This window comes from Rhincodon typus, unplaced genomic scaffold (assembly GCF_021869965.1).
Source record: "Rhincodon typus isolate 14 unplaced genomic scaffold, sRhiTyp1.1 hic_rhity00001292, whole genome shotgun sequence".
NCBI classification, from domain to species: Eukaryota; Metazoa; Chordata; class Chondrichthyes; order Orectolobiformes; family Rhincodontidae; genus Rhincodon; species Rhincodon typus.
This window is the reverse complement of record NW_025966930.1, coordinates 2,681-20,584: the sequence shown is the minus strand read 5'-3', so window position 1 is coordinate 20,584 and position 17,904 is coordinate 2,681. Positions and strand designations below refer to the sequence as shown.

The following is a 17,904-nucleotide window of genomic DNA, read 5'->3' as shown; positions in this document are numbered from 1 at the left end:
CCTTCCATTCACATGCTGCCTGTACATGTGTTTTACACATGAGATTGTTTCTAACATGAAATTTACTGCCCCAACACTAAATATTTCTGCCCTAAGCCTTTTACTTAATAAGACATCTATTCAAATTCCATTAATAAGACTGAAACTCAATCACTTTCACAGTTCAATAAGCTTGTCTGAACTCCTGAGGTTTAATAAAACATATTTTCATTCCCCTTTTATCTCATCATTTGTCTCTGTCCTTCCTCCCTTGATCCTTAAATGTACAAACTCATTTGAGCTGTCTCCATCATTATTATCCCGGTTTGATTATTCAGGTTGTGAAGCTGCCATTGTCTGTTTTCTCGAAGTCAAGCTGGTGCCCTTTATGTTTCCCCATTTGCCAGTCAGGATGGGAACTCCCACCACTATGTATAGCCCTTTGTTTGAGGGAATTCAGCCAAATTCCTTAGCATTAGATATAGATTGCATTTCTTGATTTTTCAATACTCAGTTACCTAAAGACTCTTTATTATTGTGGGATCATAATTTTCTTCTAATTCTTCTTAAACTACAAACTTCGGGCTGTCTGTTCCCAGACATTTGCCTGTCAGACTGTCTATTACAGACACCTGCAGCTGTGGGTTTCAACAAAACTCTTTGCATTTTAATTTGTAACATTCTTTGTTCAAAATAGACCCTGTTACCTTGGACTTATATTTTGAAAGCCACTATTTTGTTAACTTATGAACTCACTCTAATGCTGAGCCAGGCAAGCTAGATCTGTTATTGCAGCTAGAAATCTCCACTCTATTTAACCCAATGGGCAGTCATACTGTGCCACCTCTGAACATGGGTTACCCCAACAGGAACCCTCAAGATATTTAAGAAGCGCTTCACTTGAACACTTGAAACAGCACAGCATGCAAGCCAAGTGCTGGAAAATGGGTTTAGAATAGGTGGATGTTGCAGGCATAATGGGTTAAAGAGCCTCTTTCTATGCTGTAAAACGTCAATGATTCTATCAATAACTGAGTCCAGCTTCAGATATTTATCAGATAGAGGAACAAAGTCAATGGTGAGGGAATTGAGTTTGCAAAAGGGATGCAAGCGGTATTTGTCAGGTACATGTTCCTGTTGAAGTAGTACTTGGTGTCAGATAAGCAGCCTGATCATCTAGCAACAGAAGGAGGAGTCAGGAGGTTGGTGGTGGCAAGGGAGAGCTGAGTATTGGCAGTGCACATGTGAAAACACTGTCTTTATGCTTTCAGTTGGTGTTTCTGGGGGTGGCCCAGGAAAGGGGGTACCGTTTTGATGACCAGAAATAGGAGAGGGCCGAAGAAAGACCTGTGCAGGATCCTAGAGGTAACGGTGAAGGAGGAGATATTGCAAGCGAATCTCTGACTGTGTTTTAGCTGGAGCAGAGCCAGGAGGGACCAGTGCGCCAGCTGGAAAACCATTGGACACTTGTTGGAGATGGGTCTTAGATACCATATGTCTCTCGACCTGGAAAAGGCCCCGGGAGTGGACCATCCTATTCCTGCAATCACACAATAAACTGCCTTCCCCCATCTGCATTGGACACTTGCCCATGATGACAATCCCTCACACACACTCGATCATGTGACTGTATTGAAGCAAGCAGTGGGTTTCAGAGAGATTGGGATGGAAAGGTTATCCTTTGTTGCAGGATGTCATTCGTGACTCTGCAAAGAGTTGTTTGCAATACTGTAGGCCATCATGGGAGTCCGGGTAAAGGTGGAGGTGGGGGGTGGTTTTGGGAGGTGACAACTCATTGGAGAGGGAAGAGAAGCTGGAGACACGCTGATGTTTATTAAGAGAGGAGAAGGTGGAAGCTCATATTCCTTTTGGAGAGGAGTGGTCAAGAGTTGTACTTTTTCGGGAGAGGAGTTACGATGTTAGTATTGAAGGAGAGATGGGCAAAACCTCAGCATAGGTTACAAGATTGGCCTCACAAGAGAAGCAAGAGACTTGGCCCCATCCATTTGAGCAGCCATCAAAGGCTGTGCAGTTGCCCCAGTCTCCCCCCAACCCAGGCACCTCGATTGAGTTTGTCCAAGCACAGTCCTCACTGCCCCATCCTAGACCTGGGGAAGGAGAGGAAGAGAGAGAGGTGGCAGTGCTGTGGATGGGAGAGGAAAGGAGATGGTCTCAGTAAAGTATTTCCACAAATGATAAATAGCAAATTGACAGAGCACGACTCCCAGCATCTGCAGAAGTTTGGGTTTTCTATTTTTTTTACATATCTGAGAGAAATTGAGAATTTAACCAATAGAACAGAGCCCATGGCTGCTATCCCCTCCCGTCCTGCACCTACAGCCAATTCCAGGGCCTGTGTTTTCAGATTCCTAGTGATCCAGGTACCATACAGCTGATAGATAATATCCTCATGGAAAGAAAACAAGGGACCTGTTTCTGGGGCCATACGTGGTATTTTGGTTATTAATTAGTGGAATAATTCATGTGATATTTCACTGTGGTCTTGACTCCTGAAGAGTAAAATCACAGAGTTCCTTCAGCCCTCCATCTCTGGGTCACTGTGATTCTCTCCCTTGCTCGGATCCCTCAGTCTCTTACGGACTCAAATGTTCAATAAAGCGTATCTTACTGTCAGAGTGTTGAGCGACAGAATTAAGATGAATGGAGTCAATGGGGTTAAAATCTTATCAATCCAAGTAAATACCACCCATCCAGGCTCAGCAAAATAGCTTGACTTTAAAAGCAAGAATGGCACAATGTTGATCTTCATTATGAGTTCACATGTACAGGAGAAGGTGATAGTTCTTGAGCAGAGCAATATGTTACAATAAAACCATACATGGTTTACTTTCTGCAATATTTTATTTTCATCTTCTGGCAACAAATAGGCATAAATCTAGGAAAGGGAATAAAAGACAGTGAATCAAACAGGACAGTCAATGGCTGCTCACAATAACAATGCACACAGAAGAGATGTTTTAGAATAGTTCCATAAGACTATAAGACCATGTGACATAGGCCCATCAGTCTGCTCCGCCATTCAATCATGGCTGATAAGTTCTTCAACTCTATTCTCCCGCTTTCTCCCCATAACCCTTGATCCCCTTGATAATCAAGAACCTATCTATCTCAGTCTTAAATGTACTCAATGACCTGGCCTCCATAGACTTCTGTGGCAGTGAATTCCATAGATTCACCTCTCTCTGGCTGAAGAGGTTTCTCCTTATCTCTGTTCTAAAAGGTCTTCCCTTTACCCTAAAACTGTGCCATCGGGTCCTAGTTCTGGGAAATAATAAATATTGATCTATCATGTTGTGACATTAGCCACATTCACCAGTAAATCTACCATTTCCGTGACTATAGCAAATGATGCAGGTGGAGAGATCATACTTTCCCTAGGTCACAAGTAAAATTGCTGTTAAATTAACTGCGAGACAGAGGAGAAAAAAAAACCTGGAATTTACTGATCAAACATTCACTAGGCAGTAAGGGCATAACTATGGAACCACAAACAACTTGGCGATTGAGTCTAAGGTTAAGGATTTTTAATTCAAACTGAACCTGCTTTCACCTCACTCACATCTAGATTTAGTGGAATTGGGACAAAAGTTGTGGGAGATGGTGAGTGAGTGGCTCAAAGCCTCTAGTTTAATCAATTTTACAGTCACAATTATGGCCATATTCGATCTTCCAGGCCTCTGGATAGCAACAGGTTAAGCAAGAGGAGGATATTTTAATCAGGTAAGTGTTTTACAGCATTGCATGTGTGCCAAGAAGAGCAGAATCTCTTTTCTATCCCTTCATTACGGTTGTGAGCATTTGTAATTAGCAGATGCCAACACTTGAATGATGCCCAGTGCCCCAAATTAGAACCGCTCACCAGGACCAACCCACCTCCATTTTAAGATTAGACATCAGGCTCACCCTGCAACCCAAATCAGATAACACTCTCACAGGATTGGCATCTCTCACTTCACCCATCTGTATGAGAAACTCCCCTTGGTAAGAGACACATAGACCTCAACCATCTTAATTAAATTACTCTCAACAGAATTAGATCAAACCCATCTTGCGTTCAGACACTTTCCAATCAGTCAGATCGGAATTAATCCAGAAAGGAACCTACTCTTGTATTAAAAAACAGACTCCACACCCAGATCAGCTCCGAACTGAAACAGATCCAGCCAGGTTCTGACTCTCCAGGGGTCAGGAGTAAGACTCACTTGTTCTTGATTTGATTTGGTTTGATTTATTGTGATGCGTACCTAAGTACAGTGAAAAGTTTTGTTTGTGAACGGTTCAGGTAATCAAGGACATACAGATCATGGGGCAAGAAAACTTGGACACAATAAGGCATAAAGGTCACACTGCACAGGACGCACATGGGGCAAGATCAACATTAGCAAGACCAACATTATTTGAAGTTAGAGAGTCCATTCATCAGTCTAATAATGGAAGGGAAGAAGCTGTTCTTGAAACTTCTGGTGCATGTGTTCAAGCTTCTGTACCTTCTGCCTGATGGAAGAGGTTGTAGGAGAACATTAGTGGGCTGGGACGGGTCTTTGATGATGTTGGCAGCCTTTCCATGGCAATGAGAAGTGTAAATGCAGTCCATGGATGGGAGGTTGGCTTTCGTGATGATCTGGGCTGTACACACAACTTTCTGTAGTTTCTTACAGTCCTGGGCAGAGCAGTTGTTGTGCCATTATGCACCCAGATAGAATGTTTTCGATGGTGCATCTGTAGAAGTTGGTGAGGGTCCTTATGGACATGCAAAATTTCCTGAACCGCCTGAGGAAGAAGAGGTGTTGCTGTGCCTTCTTGACTGTCGCATCTACGTGGGAAGTCCAGGACGGGTTGTCAGTTATTGTCATTCCTAGGAACTTGATGTTCTCAACCCTCTCAGCCTCAGCTCTGTTGGTGTAGATGGGGGCATGTCCTCCGCCTTTCTTTCTGAAGTCAATTATCAGTTCTATATTTTTGCCAACATTGAGAGAGAGGTCGTTATTATTGCACCATGACACAAAGCCCTCTGTCTTCCTTCTGCATTCTGATTCATCGTTGTCTGCAATCTGGTCTGGAGTCCTCCCTGCCTGACTTGATGTCAAGCTTGTCGGTCAGCCTGACTTCTGGCCATTACTGGCATTCCCCAGGTATTTACATGTGTGAACAAATCGTGAGTTACTTAGAAGCCAATGAAAAGAAGGCTCCAGGAGCAGAAAGCTGTTGGGGTAGTGACATTGGGAATTGGCAGTGAGGATGTCATCCAAGAAGCTGTTGAAGACATTAGGGAGCCCATAGGGAGGAAAAAGTGAGCTGAGTCAGCAATATATTTTCAGGGTATCAGAGAAAGACATTAACTGAAGAAAATAGCACTGAGTGAATGTGTAACAATCAGACGAAAGAAATCAAATTACAGCTATGCCAGCTGAACATGAAGCTTCACTGTGGGGGAAAGCATGACTCTTCACTGAGATTTGTGAGTCTGTAAGAGTTGTATTGTGGTTAAAGGGATGAATCTTTCTTTCTGATTTTAGTAATAAATTTGCTCAAATAATTGAACAAAATAGTTTGCTTAATTTTTTAGCTTTGTATGATTAACTTTTGTGTTCTGTTGTCAAAAGTGCATTGGCAGCCTCTTGTGAACATGCAGTAAACAAAAAAAAAGAAAAAAAAGACTTATGGCCTGTCAAACCAGGTTTCATTCTGGGATTACCATCAGCTGGGATCAGAAGAAGGAGACATGGAGTCATACAGAATGGAAACATAGAACATAGAACATTACAGCGCAGTACAGGCCCTTCGGCCCTCAATGTTGCGCCGACCTGTGAAACCAATCTGAAGCCCATCTAACCTAAACTATTCCATTATCATCCATATGTTTATCCAATGACCATTTAAATGCCCTTAAATTTGACGAGTCTACTACTTTTGCAGGCAGGGCATTCCACGCCCTTACTACTCTCTGAGTAAAGAATCTACCTCTGACATCTGTCCTATATCTATCACCCCTCAATTTAAAGCTATGTCCCCTCGTGCTAGCCACCACCATCCGAGGAATAAGGCTCCCACTGTCCACCCTATCTAATCCTCTGATCATCTTGTATGTCTCTATTAAGTCACCTCTTAACCTTCTCTCTAACGAAAACAGCCTCAAGTCCCTCAGCCTTTCCTCATAAGACCTTCCCTCCATACCAGGCAACATCCTGGTAAATCTCCTCTGCACCCTTTCCAATGCTTCCACATCCTTCCTATAATGCGGTGACCAGAACTGTACGCAATACTCCAAGTGCGGCCGCACCAGAATTTTGTACAGCTGCAACATGACCTCATGGCTCCGAAACTCAATCCCTCTACCAATAAAACCTAACATACTGTACGCCTTCTTAACAACCCTATCAACCTGGGTGGCAACTTTCAGGGATCTATGTACATGGACACCGAGATCTCTCTGCTCATCCACACTACCAAGAATCTTACCATTAGCCCAGTAATCTGTATTCCTGTTACTCCTTCCAAAGTGAATCACCTCACACTTTTCCGCATTAACTCCATTTGCCACCTCTCAGCCCAGCTCTGCAGCTTACCTATGTCCCTCTGTAACCTGCAACATCCTTCCGCACTATCCACAACTCCACCGACTTTGGTGTCATCCGCAAGAAACAGACCTTTCGGTCCAACTTATCCAATCAAGTTTCCCAAACTAAACTATTCCCACTTGCCTGCATTTGTTCTATATTCCTCTAAGCCATTCCTATTCATGTCCATGTCCAAGTGTCTTTTAAATGTTGAAACTGTACCTGCATCGACCATTTCCTCTGGCAGTTTGTTCCATTTACAAACCGCCCTTTGTGTGAAAAAGTTGCCCCTTTTAAAGCTTTCTGCTGCCACCTTAAAAATATGCCCTCTAGTTTTGAACTCCCCCAATCCAGGAAAAAAACCTTTGCTATTCACCTTATCTATGCCGCTCATGATTTTGTAAACATCTAAACATCACCCGTCAACTTCCCATGCACCAGTGAAAAAAGTCCCAGCCTATTCAATCTCTCCTTATAACTCAAGTCCCAGTCCTGGCAACATCCTGCTAAATCTTTTCTGAACCTTTTCCAATTTAGTAATATTCTTCCTGTAGCAGGGCAATCAGAAACTGTACACTGTACTCCAGAAGAGGCCTCACTAACATCCTGCACAATCTTAATGTGATGTCCCAACTCCTTTACTCAATGGTCTGAGCAAAGAAGGCAAGCATGCTAAATACCACCCTGCCTACTTGTGACGCAACTTTTAAAGAACTATGCACCTAAACCCTGTTTGACAACATTACCTGGGGCCCTACCATTACCTGCATAAGTCCTGGTCTTGATTTACAGTTTTGATGAAGAAAAGGGGAATTTTGCTGGGAACAGTGAATGAATGAAACAAAACAGACCCTGAAGAATTCAGAACCTGAAGAAGGGAGAAAATACCCTGAGGGGAGGAACAACAGCGTAAAAACAGAGAATGACTTCAATAAAATATTTCAAAACTCTGAAAAGTAAAGTTTGGTAAAGTGATCAAACAGGTAGTGAGACAGATTGATTGTATCCACGCATCATAAAAAAATAGATTGCACTGTGTCTGTAATTCATTCTTGAAGTGCTCCAACAACACTCAAGAAGCTTGACACTATCCAGGGTAAAGCAACCCACTTGATTGTCACCACATCTGCAAACATTTACTCTCTCCATTACCAACCCTCAGTAGCAACAGTGTGTACTATCTACAAGATGTACTACAGAAATTCACCAAAGATCCTTAGACAGCACCTTCCAAAGCCACAAGCACTTCCAGAAGGACAAGGGTAGCAGAAATATGGGAATACCACTGCCTGGAAGTTGTCCTCCAAGCCACTCACCATTCTGACTTGATAGCATATCGTTGTTCCTTCAGTGTTGCTGGGTTAAAATCTTGGGACTCCCTCCCAAACACCAACAGTTCTGAAGAAGAGTCACTGGCCCCAAAATGTCCACTATGATTTCTCTTCACAGATGCGGCCAGACCTGCTGAGCTTTAATAGCAACTTCTGTTGTTGTTACCAACTTGCTTGTGGTGGTTCAAGAAGGCAGTTCACGACCACCTTCTAATAGGTCCAGCTAATGATGCCCACACGCCATCCATGAATTAAAATAAAATAGCCTACTTGTAGATGCAATAGAGAAACATTTTGAAATATAGTGAGTAGTCAGGGCATACTACTAAAGAAGCTTCATGATTCACCAATTTTATTGAATTCTTTCAATAAGTATGAGAAGAATGCTAAGAATTTCTAAGGGACTTTCACAAGGTTAAAGTGCCATTGAGCAAACTCAAGACAAATTTCAGAACAAGTGTGACCACCTTCTTCAGTGCAATTAGGGACGGGCAAGAAATGGTGGTCTTGTCAGCAATGGAACAACCCATGAATGAATAAATAAAGTTGGAATTAAGGGACAAGTAGCAGAATGGACAGCAAGAGAGATGTAAAACCAGAGATGAGGCACGTCCTGTTTCCATAGGGTCTGCTGGGAAGAATCACCTAAGTTCTCAAAGGAAAGAAGCTGGAATTTAGCTCAAAGAAAATCCATGGGCTCAATCTTTGTTGTATGTGGTGTTCCATATGCTATATAACAGTCACGGTTTGAGTGTTAATTTATGTTTAACTCTTGTTTGTTAAGACTTGTGTGGGAAAAAAGTTATAAAATTCACATCTAGCAGCGTACTTGTTTTCCTTTGTGAATCGTTTAGTAAATTTGATTCTTTAGATTTATGGGTTCTCTTGGAGATTGTAACAGGAATGGATTTGGTGGCACTGTGGCTTAGTGGTTAGCACTGCTGCCTCACAGAACCAGGGAACCAGGTTTGAGTCATGTCTTGCTAACTTGTTGGAATTTTTCGAGGAGGTAACGAGGATAGAACAATGGATGTTGTCTACATGGATTTTAGTAAGGCTTTTGACAAGGTCCCTCACAGTACACTCATCCAGAAGATTAAGATATATGGGATCTATGGTGACTTGGTCACGTGGATTCTGAATTGGCTTACCCGTAGAAGACAGAGCGTATTGTTACAAGGGTGTTTTTCAGGCTGGAGGTCCTTGACTAGTGTGTTCCAAGGAGATCCCTACTGAGACCTCTGCTGTTTGTGATATATGTAAATGACTTAGATGAAAATGTAGATGGTTGGGTTAGTAAGTTTGCAGACGATACACAATCCAATAATGTGCAGGTTTGGTGGATTGGTCATGATAAATTGTCCCATAGTTTCCAGGGATGTGCAGGCTAAGTGGATTAGCCATGGGAAATACAGGGTTAAAGGGATTGGATGGAGAGGGGGAATGAGTCTGGATGGGATGCTGTCTGGAGGGTCGATGTGGACTCAATGGACTGAATGGCTTGTTTCCACGCTGTAGGAATTCTGTGATCTTCTAAATTGCATACAGGACACCACTCTAACCCAATATGCAAAAACCAAAGAAGGGGAATAAACGCGACTGGATCTATTAATGGGAATGAACTGGAACGGAGAAGAGAAGTAAAAGTCGGAACAGCTAGGCAATAGTGACCACAAAATAATGCACCCAAGATGTCAATAAAGAAGCACACTGAAAATCGGGTTAATAGGTTGAAGAAATATTTATGTTGACATAGAAGAATTTGGGACACAATCTGATCAGCTATGAACTTATTGAATGCTGGAGCAGATTTGAAGGATCAGGTGGCCTACTTCTGCTTCAAATTTTTATATTCGCACAGGAGTACATGATGAAACAGAATGGGGAGATGAGGACAGAAGTTGCAAGAAAGACAAATAGGAAGGAAAGAAGGGCTATAAAATCATTAAAGAACACAAAACAAACAGATCTTTCTCTTACAGGCAAATCAAAATAAATGGACGACTCTTGCGTTCTGAAGAAAAGTCATATTGGATTGAAAGCATTAACTCTGTTTTTCTCTCTCTATAGATGTTGCCAGACCTGCTAGGTTTCTCCAGCACTTTTTGTTCTTTTACTTTATAGATGGAAAACATTGATAGGAATCAGACTATTAAAGAGGAGACAGGATAATACAGCATGGTAAGAAAGGGACATGGCAGAAGTACTAAATAGTTGTTTTACTTTGGTATGTACCGGGGTGAAAGAATGTACATACATGACATTATATAATGAGACAAATGATAAGAAAATGCATTTACAACATCTCTTGATGTGAAAGAGCTTGAGTATTGCTGAATAAAGGGACATGTAGTTGGAACCTTTCTTCTTGCTTCATTTGGATAGGTGCAAGAATGTCAAATTTCATATGGAACAAGGTATCATACTGCATGGGAAAAGATTGCTGAATGAATTATGGGAAGGTTACAACACAGTCCTTATTCACTTAGCAAAACACGTACCAGAGCATATGAATTAATCCATTCCTAAAAAATACCACTGTTGGATATGCTTAGTTCAGGTCATTTCACAAAAGACAAGTCCTATATAACAACTAAGGAACATATTTGATAACTTTATAGTACTTCCTTTATTTATTTTTGATGGGGATTGATGGTTTTGATTCTCATTTCTCTTGACAACAAATTAATTTACAGGAAACATTTAGCCCAGTAGGTGAATACCTGTAGTAAATTGAAGTGATAATTGTGATGAGGAGTTGGTTGTCATATTGGGGGAGACAGCTCTTTTTGTGCAGCCATTGTCCTTATTTAATGCATTTGCCAATCCGTATAAAGGGATATTTGAGGGCATTAAGCAACTCCTTTCTTAACTTTCTCTGGCTGACTGTGTAGATGGCTGTGTTCATGCAGCAGCTCAGAAGCTGAAGCATAATATCCACCTCTTCAAAGGTTGCAAAAATGTTCATTATAGATCTTTTACTGAAAGTGCTTTTAATTCAATAATACAAGAAATAAATGACTGTTGTCATCCAGAGCAAGATAAAACAGCTGGATATTGCAAAAAGCAAAATTATGGACTCTCTGTGACTCTTCATGTCAGGGTCCTTGTCTCTCACTCTCTCCTTTGTTGTGCTCCCAGAAGTTCCTTTGGGCCTTACTGGCTACTAAGATACATCTGATGGTGAGGATGTTAAAGAATAAAATCAAAAGGAATGGAAGCAACAGGGTTAACAACTGTTCAATCCAGGAAAATGCTATCCATACAGTTTGAGTATAAATCTTTGGTGACACAAGGCAACCCCGTGGAATATTGTTAATTGTATAACAAGAAATATACAAGAAAAACCATGGGATGTTCTTTAAACAGAACAGCAAGCTTAAAGCAATGATAACCACAGCAGCAGTTCTCCTGGTGCAATATTTTGGTTTCAGCCTTAGACAGCAAATGGCCACAAAATGATCAGAAGTAAAAGCAACTGTTGTCCAGACAGAAATGTCTATGGCAGTCGAAGAGCCAAATAGAATAAGCTTGCACACAGAGGTGTAGTGCAGGAAAGAGTTCCGCCAATGGAGTACTACAATCCAACGTAATACCAAATTACAGGTAATCACCATGAGATCCGCCATTGCCATGGGTACCAGGTAGTGGGTGATGCATCTGGAGAGACCACACTTTCCCCGAGACAGGATCACAATTTCCACACCATTACCTGCATAAAATAGAAAAGGAGACAGTGAAATAACTAGCCAGCAACAATGCTGAGGTGTCATCTGGAATGGGACATGTCAAATTAATTATTTCCATCGCCTCACTCTTCTGAAGGTGCTGATCACACTGATGGAGGGCTTATAGATTTATCATCAAATAGCTAACTATTTATCACAGGCAAAATATTGAGACAATGGAAATCTGAAATAAAAACAAAATATGCTGGAATCTGTGGAGAGGAACACATCTGACTTTCCAGCACACTGATCTATCATCAGAACTGATAAAAAATAGAAACATAGTAGCAAGTAAAAGAGGAGTGGATGAAGAACAAAAGAGAAACTTTGTGACTGGAAAGGTTAGATGCCAAACAGTTTCATGGTATAAAAGTCAAAGGGAGCAGTAGTAAGTAAAGTAGGTAAGTATCCAGAAGGCCTTTGACAAGGTGTTGCACAGGAAGCTGTGTAAGATAAGGGCCCATGGTGTTAGAGGCAAGGTATTAGCATGGATAGAAGATTGGCTGTCTGGTAGAAAGCAGAGGGTAGGGCCAAAAGGATCCTTCTCAGGATGGCAGCCGATGACTAGTGGAGTTCCGCGAGGATCAGTGTTGGGACCATAACTTTTCATTTTATACATTAATGATTTGATGCAGGAACTAAGGGCATTCTGGCTGAGTTTGCAGATGATACAAAGATAGGTGGAGGCACACGTAGAATTGAGGAGGTGGGAAAGCTGCAGAAGGATTCAGACAGGTTAGGGGAGTGGACAAGGAAGTGATGGATGGAAGACAATGTGGGAAAGTGTGAGGTCATGCACTTTGGTAGGAAGATTAGAGGCATAGACAATTATTTAAAAGAGAAGAAAATTTAGAAATCTGAAGTGCAAAGGGGAGTCCTAGTCCAGGATTCTCTTAAGGTTAACTTACAGATTGAGTCAGTAGTTAAGAAGGCAAATGCAATATTGGTATTTATTTCGAGAGGACTAGAATATAAAAGCAGATGTACTTCTGAGGACTTGTAAGGTTCTGGTCAGACGACATTCAGAATATTGTGAGCAATTTTGGGCCCCATACCTCAGGAAGGACGTACTGGCCTGGGAGCAGGTCCAGAGGAGGTTCATGAGAATGATCCCAGGAATGAAAGGCTTAACATGTGAGGAATGTTTGAGGACTCTGGGTCTATGCTCAATGGAGTTTAGAAGGATGAGGGGGAATCTAATTGAAACTTACAGAATGCTGACAGGCCTGGATAGAGTGGACGTTGGGAAGAAGTTTCCATTAGCAGGAGAGAATAGGACCCAAGGGCACAGCTTTAGAATAAAGGGAAGATCCTTTAGAACGGAGATGAGGAAAAACTTCTTCAGCCAGAGAGTGATGAATCTTTGGAATTAATTGCCACAAAAGGCTGTGGAGGCCAGGTCATTGAGTATATTTAAGACAGAGATAGATAGGTTCTTGATTAGTAAGGGGATCAAAGGTTACAGGGAGAAAGCGGGAAAATGGGGTTGAGAATCATATCAGCCATGATTGAATAGTGGAGTAGACTCGATGGGCCAAACAGCCAAATTTCTGCTCCTATGTCTTATGGTCTAAGTAAAGAAAAGAAACAGCTATTGGATATCATATGAATGGCTTGATTTCAATCATACAAACATAAAGTAAAGGAAGAAAAAAGAAATTAAATGAAACTGAAGTTTTCTCCAAGTTTGCAGATGACACCAAAGCTGGGTGGGAGGATGAGCTGTGAGGAGGCTGAAAAAAATGCTTCAGTGTGATTTTGACAAATTGTTTGAGAGGTTAAATGCATGACAGATGAAGTATAACATGTGAGGTAGCAAGAAACAGGGTTATTATCTGAATGGCAATAGAGTAAAAAAGGGAGAGATACCATGAGAACTGAGTGTCCTTGTAGTTGTCAGAAAGTGAGCATCCAGATGCAGCAGACAGTGAAGAAGACAAATGGCATGTGGGCCTTTATAGTGAGAGGATTCGAGTACAGGAGTGGCGATGTCTTGTTGCAATTGTACAGGACTTTAGTGAAACCACATCTGGTGTATTGTGTGCAGTTCTGGTCTCCCTATCTGAAGACAGATGTTCCAACAATAGAGGGAGTGTAATGAAGGATTACCAGCCTGATTCCTTGGATGGCAGGACTGACAATGAAGAAAGGCTGGATTGGTTAGGACAATATTCTCCGCAGTTTAGAAGAATGATGGGGGGATCTCACAGAAACTTATAAAATTCGAACAGATTAAATGCAAGAAGGATGTTCTCAATGGCCAAGGAGTCCAGAATGAGGGGTCACAGTTTAAGGCTACTGTGTAAGTCATTGAGGACAGAGATAAGGAGAAATTTCTTCACCCATGGAGTGTGGAGCCTGTGGAATTCTCTGCCATAGAAAGTAGTTGAGATCAAAACATTGAATGATTTCAAGAAGAAGTTAGATATAGTTCTTAGGGCTAAAGGGACCAAAGGGTTTGGGGAGAAATGGAATCAGGGGACTGAGTTGGATGATCAGCCATGATCATACAGAATGATGGAGCAGGCTTGAAAACTCGAATCACCTGATCTTGTTCCTACTTCTTATATTTCTAACTTTCTGTATTACTGTATCAGCTATCAACATCTTGGGAGTACCATTGACCAAAATCTGAGCTGGACTAGACGTATAACTACTGTGTTTACCAGAAGCTCGGAATTCTGTGAAAAGCACCTCATCTCCTGACTCCCCAAATTCTGTCCACCATTGACAAGGCAAAGACTTCTGATGGAATATTTTCTATTTGCTTGGATGATGCAAGAAGCTCAACTTCATCCAGAATAAAGCACCCTGATTGGCACACTGTTCATGACTTTTAACATTCACTCACTTCCCCACTGATGCCTCATTGTTCACAATGTATACCATCCACAAAGTGCACTGTAGAAATTCATCAAGAATTCTCCAATAGTACCTTCCAATCCATGATCACTACCATCCAGCAGCACAGGGGCAACAGATACATGGGAACATAACAACCTGCAAGTTCCCCTTCAAGCCTCATATCATCTTAACTTGGAACTATATCACCATTCCTTCATATCACTGGGTCAAAATCTTGGAATTCCATCCCTTATGGCACTGTAGACAATGATCCCTGTGAGTTCCATGGCTGTGCACATTCCATAATTTTCCACCTGTCATAATTCATTCAAGCAAGTGGGGAGTATTCCATCGCACTCCTTCCTTTTGCCTTGTAGATGGTGGACAGACTCTGGGGAGCCAGGAGGTGAATTACTCACCACAGTATTTCTAATCTCTGATCTGCTCTTGTAGCCACTGTGTTTATGTGGTGAGTCCAGTTGAGTTTCTGGTCAATGATAACCCCCAGGATGTTGATAGTGGGGGATTCAGTGATAGGAACACCATTCAATGTCAAGGGGTGGTGGTTAGATTGTCTCTTATTGTTGAAGATCATAGCCTGGCGTTTGTGTGGCATGAATGTTACTTGCCACTTGTCAGCCCAAAATGTGGATATTGTCCAGATCTTGTTGCATTTGAACTTGAGAAGTTATGAATGGCGCTATTAATTAGAGTGTTAATTCCCTTATAAATGCCCTCTTGTCTATGCACACATTTGTAGCTGGTCACTAGATTATAGACCAATCTGTTTCTTATTGCCAACACTGGCATCTGTATATAGAAACTCCTCGGCTCCAATTTGTCTGCAATCTCTTTAATTACTGCTCATAGAAACAGTGTTTACATGATGTCTGCAATTGATCCCAGGTTACTTACCTAACAAACATGTAGCTATCCCTTCAAACATTGGCTTTAATATGTCTCTTTCTCATTAAAAATAAAACACAAAAAGCAAAAGACACAGTCCTTACACACCATATGAATTACACTCTTAAGTATAGCGTGAAATCTAGTCAGATGTCCGCACACAGTCAATAAAAAAAAGAATGATTGAATATGGGTGTCCTTAAACTCCGCTCACTGCAGTAGTTCAAAAAGGCATCACACCACCACTTATTCCAGAACAAGGAGTTGACCCCAACCGTGTGTTGCAGACTGGCACATTCCAAGGTCCAGGACTACTTGCTGAGTGACGCACTAAAGCTTGGGGCAGCTGCTGCCAAGGGGCAGAGGGGAAAGACCCACCGTCTGAGGTCTTCCTGCTGAAGGTAAATTGGGTCCGTTCAGTTATCGGACCTTGCTAGTGTGTCAAATATTTGTAAATATTGGTATTGTAGGTATGCGAGGTCTGTGCTTTTGTGGATAGAGTCGAAGTCCAAAAGTTTTGTTTGTTTACTTGTTATGCAACTGTGCAGAACCGAACTGCATTTGTGACTATCTATATATACAAAGACTTTTTTATGAATAAGGTATATTTTTGAAAAAAAAACAATTAGGAATGGGAAAATATTGATGGAGCCAACAATATCCACATCCCATGAATGAATGTATTTTAAAAATCAGTTGAATACGAAGGCTGTTGTGTTGGAAGGTGAGGACATTCATGCTTCTGGGAGGGAGTGTAGAAGCTGATTGCAAGAGTGCTTGAAAAGGATTTGACTTTGATCTGGTCCCTATCAATCTAGACTAAGGTGGGGTTGAAGAAAAAAAAACATACTTCAAAACCAGTACCATGATAAATTGCTTCCTCTAAAGAGTGGGAGAGTGAAATAGAGTCCTTACAGGAAGCAAGGTGTGAGAAGTATCGTTAAGGTAGCTGTGAGACTAATGGGTTTACTCTTGATTTCCGTTCATAACTTGTTTGCAGAATTGAGGATTGAGGAGTCAAAGAAAGGAAGGGAAGAATCAATGATGGACGAGACGAGGCTTAGAAAAGGGAAAGAACTGGAAACAAAGTCAATGGAAGTTTTCAGTTCAGGGCAAGAGCAAGGGGTAGCAACAAAATGGTGATCTATGGATCTATTTAATGGAAAAAGAGCTGAAGGAGGTGGCCTGAGATGGACAGGTACATGCACTGCTCCACATATCCCACAACATGGCAGGATTAGTCTGGACCTATGTGCGGGCAATCGGAGCAACAATTTTTATTTGGAGGAAGTGAATGGAGGTGAAGGAGAAGTTGTCAAACTGGGAATAGTTTCAGTCATGTGGAGGAGATTTAGCAATGGATGAGAAATGATCCATTTAAGGAAGAAGTGGAAGGTCCTCAGACCTTGCTGGTGCAGGCTGGGGCTGTAAAAAGGTTGGCTGAGACGGTCAGGGCCAGGAACCTGGAAACTGCTGCCATAGCTCTGCGCATTGGAATCATGGGTTTGAGAAGGGAAGGTCTCCATTTAGTGTTAATGAAGAGTCATCAGCCTGAAAGATAAATGCTGTTCCTCTCCACAGCTTCTGCTGCGGTGACCTTTGCTATGTCAGTGCATGAGGCAATGCGATATCTCTAGCTGGCATGGAGCCTATGTAGCAGTCCAGTAATCCAGATCATCATCGTCTAACGTACACAAGAATATAGCTTACCAGGTACACCAACAACTGCCAGCGCAGGATAGTATACGGACTCAATCTGGGACATTATTGTCCGACGCATTTCCTTTTTAGGTATGGAATCCTGTTGATATTGGAGGTGAATGAGACCATAAAGAGAAATCAGTGGATGATTTATAGTGAGGCGAATCCCTGGTGGTATTCTTAGAATGCATCCCTAAGGCAATTGATTTCAGAGCACTGAACAAACAAGGCGGTCACTCCATTAAGATTGATACTGTGAAAGTTATTAGACAAAGTGATAATTTGATATGCACCTATGGACCAGGTGCCACAATTTGCCCAAATAACATGATATATTATGATCATAAACCAAATAAACAATGCCGTTTATTTTCAATTTCTATTTGTTTCTATTATAATCCAAAACATGGTCTGCCATATTCTCTCCCTCTTTCTGTCTCATATCTATTTTTTCGTTCGCACATTTTCTCAGTCCGTGTTTCTTTCTCTGTCACAAGTCCACTTACTCAGTGGCTGTCCATCATTGTCTCACTTGTTTCCTGGCCTCCTTTTCTCTCTTCCTTTTCACTCCATCCCACTCTTCACCTTCAAAGCTAAACAAAGAGAGTTTGCTGCATCTAATTCAGAAATTCATAAGAAGGAGGACAAATTCACCAGTTCCTTGATTGTCTACTGCTATTCCAACACAAAAATGTCTGAACTCAGAGATAGTAAGAACTGCTGATGCTGGAGTCTGAGATAACACAGTGTGGAGCTGGAGGAATACAGCAGGCCAGGTAGCATCAGAGGAGCAGGAAAGCTGATGTTTCGGGTCGGGACCCTTCTTCAGAAATGATT

At 41.7% G+C, this 17,904-nt stretch overlaps 1 protein-coding gene across 1 annotated transcript; it reads right to left on the bottom strand.

Moving 5' to 3' along the window:
- Positions 1 to 10,538: 10,538 nt before the first annotated feature.
- LOC125481213 (probable G-protein coupled receptor 139) lies at positions 10,539 to 17,320 on the bottom strand. Its single transcript, XM_048592474.1, has 2 exons — positions 17,077 to 17,320; positions 10,539 to 11,600 (listed from the first exon to the last, which is right to left on the bottom strand). Exons 1-2 carry the CDS (start codon positions 17,144 to 17,146, stop codon positions 10,987 to 10,989), a joined length of 684 nt encoding a protein of 227 aa, XP_048448431.1. The 5' UTR covers positions 17,147 to 17,320; the 3' UTR covers positions 10,539 to 10,986.
- Between the last annotated feature and the right edge of the window lie 584 nt (positions 17,321 to 17,904).